The 4,215-nt window shown below is 51.4% G+C and overlaps 1 protein-coding gene across 1 annotated transcript; it reads right to left on the bottom strand.

Annotated features, from left to right (window-relative positions):
- Positions 1–949: 949 nt before the first annotated feature.
- Positions 950–3,153, bottom strand: CAMP (cathelicidin antimicrobial peptide). The gene is made up of 4 exons (XM_077777115.1): positions 2,908–3,153; positions 1,920–2,027; positions 1,711–1,782; positions 950–1,148 (listed from the first exon to the last, which is right to left on the bottom strand). Exons 1-4 carry the CDS (start codon positions 3,103–3,105, stop codon positions 1,011–1,013), a joined length of 516 nt encoding a protein of 171 aa, XP_077633241.1. The 5' UTR covers positions 3,106–3,153; the 3' UTR covers positions 950–1,010.
- Positions 3,154–4,215: the final 1,062 nt, after the last annotated feature.

Below are 4,215 nucleotides of genomic sequence, written 5' to 3'. Positions count from 1 at the left end.
CCCACCCCCGCCGCCACCCCCCTCCCCCGTCTCGAACTCTTAGATGTGACTGGGAGCGGTGACCACAGGTGAACAATGCCACGACCTCACGTGATCAGGAGGGTGACACCACATATCAGAGCAATGGCCCCAAAACATATTTCCACCAACTCCCACCAATCATTGTTTGAGGCTGCTCTCGGGAATGCCGACTCCCAAGTACTAACAGGCTGTCCTAAGCAAAGAGTCGCAGGTGCCTCTTAGTCAGCTACGGAATGGCAAGTGGGCAAGACACGGACAGTGTCTGAAACACCCAATGCAACAGAGATGTGATCTGTGTGTCACCCTACATGTCTCTCCTAGCCAGATCTCTTCAGCCAGCTGAGCAAGATTCTTAGTTTTAGTGGTACTACACGTTGGTACCATTTGATCGCTAAATCTGCTGCCCAGCTAAAGAAACAGTGATGTTCTCCCATGTTAGAGAAGATGCCAGAAGTGTTGAGCTTTTCCAGAGTCAAGATGTTGAATGGGAATTGGAACTTGGTGGGAATTGTATGGGCAGGCTGACCTTAGAGCCATGAGACTGAACTGCACCTCTGTGTTTAACAAAGTGGCTGTTCACCTCCCTCAGCTCTCACCGCCATAGGAGCAGGAAGAGCTCTGCACATGCACACTACCACTGCACACAGGGTATATCTCCTTAAGTAACTACTGGGTGTCCAATGAGGCTAGTGGGAAGCATGTGACAGACATAGGGGAAGGACCCTGAGAATGGAGACACTTGTCCTGGACTTCCTGGCCCTGCTACCTCACCCCCTGCCCTTCTGGGTGGAATAGCTGCCTCTACCTTTGTGTTTTGCATGGACACACACACACACACACACACACACACACACCACATACACATTCACGTCCTCCCAGAAATAAGGATTCAGTCACGGTATGTAGGAGGAGGCACAACTTGAGGAAGTTGCTTTCACATAAATTTATTTTTCAGGGTCCAGAAGCCTGATCCAGGGCAAAGAAGATCCTTAAGCCTCTTCCCTGGGGCGAAGATTCTCAAAAAAGTCATGGATTCTCTGGCCAATTCTCTCAATCTTCTGAGCAATCTTCTGCCCGCCTCTCTTGATGAGCTCACCCAGCCGGCCCAATTTCCTGACTTGCAGGGTCTGTGCATCAGAAGGAAGCAGTTTATGGGGGCTGGACCCAGGGTCAAGACAAGACCCTTTCCCTTCCTAGACACCCCTCTTCTTGGGCCATCCCAGTTCATCCTCTGGCTGTAACCTTTGGAGTATGTGTTTGATTGAGTTGCTGCACCCACAAACAGATAAGGAAACTGAGGCCTAGAGATGGCAAGGGGCTTCCCAGGGTCTCACAGCTGAAAGCTTATTACTCTAAGTGGCTCTCAAGCTTCATCAAGAGTCAGAATCCCCTGGAGCATTTGTTAAACTACAAATTCCTGGGTCCCAGCCCAGAATCTGATTCTGCAGGTCTGAGTGGGACCTGAGAAGTTGCATTTGTAACCAGTTCCCTAGTTCTCACGACCACACTTTGAGAGCCTGTTCTAAGGGATTACAGAGCTGGTCCTGGAGATGAGGCCCAGGTTGAGGGAGAAGCCCCAGGCTAGGAGGGGCTTTCTCTGCCCCGGATGGGACAGTGGTTAATTGGCCCATAGGATGTTCTATGTACCACCACCCGATCAAACCCTGTAACCTAGAAGGGGCCACTCACCGTATCACAGTTGATGTCGAAGTAGCCCCTGTCCTGGTCCGGGATGATTGTCCCTTCACACTGTTTCACCAGCTGAGAAGAGGAGGCTCCAGGTCAAATTGGAACCCCTGTGCCGTAACCTCCCGGCCACACCCCAGTGGCTGGAAATATTCCCAGGAGGTCTTTTGTTCAGCTCCTTGGGGAACATCTGCTAGCGCCCCCAACCTCACCCCATTGTCCTTGAAATCACACTGGTCCAGTGGCTGCTGTGTTGTCTTGGGACACACAGTCTCCTTCACGGTGAAGCTCACGGGCTTCGGGGTGTTTGGATCCCCATCCTGGTCAGGGAAGGAAACAGGAAGACCAGACTCAGGCTCATGCTTGCCTTCTCTAATCTGTCTCCCTGCCCCCATCCCAAGCCACACAGCTAAGAGGGTAGCCTTACAACAGCCCCTGCTATGTGTCTGGCACCAGCTCTGTGCTAAGGTACAGAGGTGAGGAGGACAGAGCCCATCCTGCCCTCACCAAGCTGAGAGAGCAGAAGAGGACCTCAGGCAAGCTCTAACAAGTAGCATCTTCCCCTTAGGGGGCCAAGGGAAAGTAGGGGCCTCCTGGGAACAAAGACATTGCCATTGGAATCCTAAGGCTGAGCAGAGCCATTCCCTGAGCTGGGAAGTCACACCCCAGGGCCAGTAATCCCACTCTTGTCCCTGGAACTTTCAGAAACCTGAATGGGAGGGAGTGTGGGTGGGGGGCACCTCCTCATACAGTAGAGATTGTTGTGTTTTTTTTTTAATGTTTATTTTGAGAGACAAAGAGACAGAGCGTGAGTGAGGGAGAGACAGAGAGAGAGGGAGACACAGAATCCAGGCTCCAGGCTCCGAGCTGTCAGCACAGAGCCCAACTTGGGGCTTGAACCCATGAACTGTGAGATCATGACCTGAGCTGAAGTCCGACACTTAATCAACTGAGCCACCCAAGAGCCCCAACACAATAGAGATTCTAAGGCAAGAAGTAGAGATTCTAAGGCAAGAAGCACTCGTGTCAGTGGGGTACACAGCTCTGGGAGGTTTTCCTGAAAGAGGTGGGACCACACTTAATGGGGCAGAGATGCAGTAGCCTTCCTGACATGAACAAAACGTGAAGAATGGATGGGATAGTATGGTCAAGCCTGGCTGGAGCAGAGCCTCCCTCCCCTCCATCCCCTCTTTGACTCACTCCGTTGGGCTGTGAGTCCAGATGAAGGAGACGGTAGAGATTCTTCTCTGAGGACCGCTGGTTGAAGCCGTCCACAGCACGGAGCACAGCCTCCTTGTAGCTAAGGGCCTGGGGGGCCGCCGGAGTGATAACAAGGCCCAACAGCAGTAGCAACAGTGACCATCCTCCCAGGGAGAGGCTGTCCCTCTGGGTCTCCATGGTCCCCGATAGGCCTCCTCCCAACCTGCAGGTCCCTCCTTTATGCCCAGCCTGGGCCGGATGCAAAGACCCAACCAGGAGCCTTCCTGACCCGCCCATCATGGCCACCTGCCCGGATGTGGGCTGAGGCTTGCCTCACCCCTACTGCTGTTGCTTCACAGGGCTTGCTGGGCAGTAGGCAAAGTCTACCTTATGTGCAACTGAAGAAATAGTTTCTTCATCTCCCTGTCAATGTCTTGGCCTCTCCTGGGGGACCCACAGAGGCGTATCATTGCCAGGGTTGCTCAAGATAATTGAGTCCTCCAGAAGAGAAAGGAAGACGCACCTACATCCTTCTCCCCAGACGGCCTCCCCATATTTAGTGTATTCACCACTAAATCTCCAGCTCTAGGCACTGTCTAGCACCCAGTAGGCACTCAGCGAATGTTTGATGAATGAATAATAGTAACCACCCCTTATCTAGAGCCTGACCCACCCAGTCAGTCCTTTCCAGTCCCCCATGGTCTTCTGTTAAGTTTCTCAACTTCCACATGAGTGAAAACATGATATCTGTCTTCCTCTGACTGACTTATTTCACTTAGCATAATACCCTCCAGTTCCATCCATGTTGTTGCAAAGGGCAAGATTTCATTCTTTTTCATTGCCCAATAGTATTCCTGTGTGTGTGTGTGTGTGTGTGTGTGTGTGTGTACATACCACATCTTCTTTATCCATTCATCATTTGATGGACATTTGGGCTCTTTCCATAATTTGGCTATTATTGATAGCACTGCTATAAACATTGGGGTACATGTGTCCCTTCGAATCAGCATAAATTCCTAGTAGTGCTATTGCTGGCTAGTAGGGCAATTCAATCTTTAATTTTTTGAGGAACCTCCACACTGTTTTCCAGAGTGGCTGCACCAGTTTGCATTCCCACCAACAGTGCAAGAGGGTTCCCCTTTCTCCACATCCTCGCCAACATCTGTTGTTTCCTGACTTGTTAATTTTAGCCACTCTAACCAGTGTGAGGTGGCCCACCCAGTCAGTCCTAAAGGAGACCTTCAAGGCCACAACATCCTGTTCTCTGGACCCAGCCCTCAACTAGTTCAGGAGCTCAGCTCTGTCTGT

Source organism: Crocuta crocuta, unplaced genomic scaffold, assembly GCF_008692635.1.
Source record: "Crocuta crocuta isolate KB4526 unplaced genomic scaffold, BGI_CrCroc_1.0 scaffold77, whole genome shotgun sequence".
NCBI classification, from domain to species: domain Eukaryota; kingdom Metazoa; phylum Chordata; class Mammalia; order Carnivora; family Hyaenidae; genus Crocuta; species Crocuta crocuta.
The sequence above is the reverse complement of the archived record's forward strand: the minus strand, read 5'-3'. Positions and strand labels throughout refer to the sequence as shown.

Coding starts and splice junctions, on each gene's coding strand:
- CAMP (XM_077777115.1), bottom strand. CDS start 3,105: ATGGAGACCCAGAGGGACAGCCTCTCCCTGGGAGGATGGTCACTGTTG. Junction 2,028..2,907: donor TGGACTCACAGCCCAACGGA/GTGAGTCAAAGA, acceptor TTCCCTGACCAG/GATGGGGATCCAAACACCCC. Junction 1,783..1,919: donor GTGATTTCAAGGACAATGGG/GTGAGGTTGGGG, acceptor TCCTCTTCTCAG/CTGGTGAAACAGTGTGAAGG.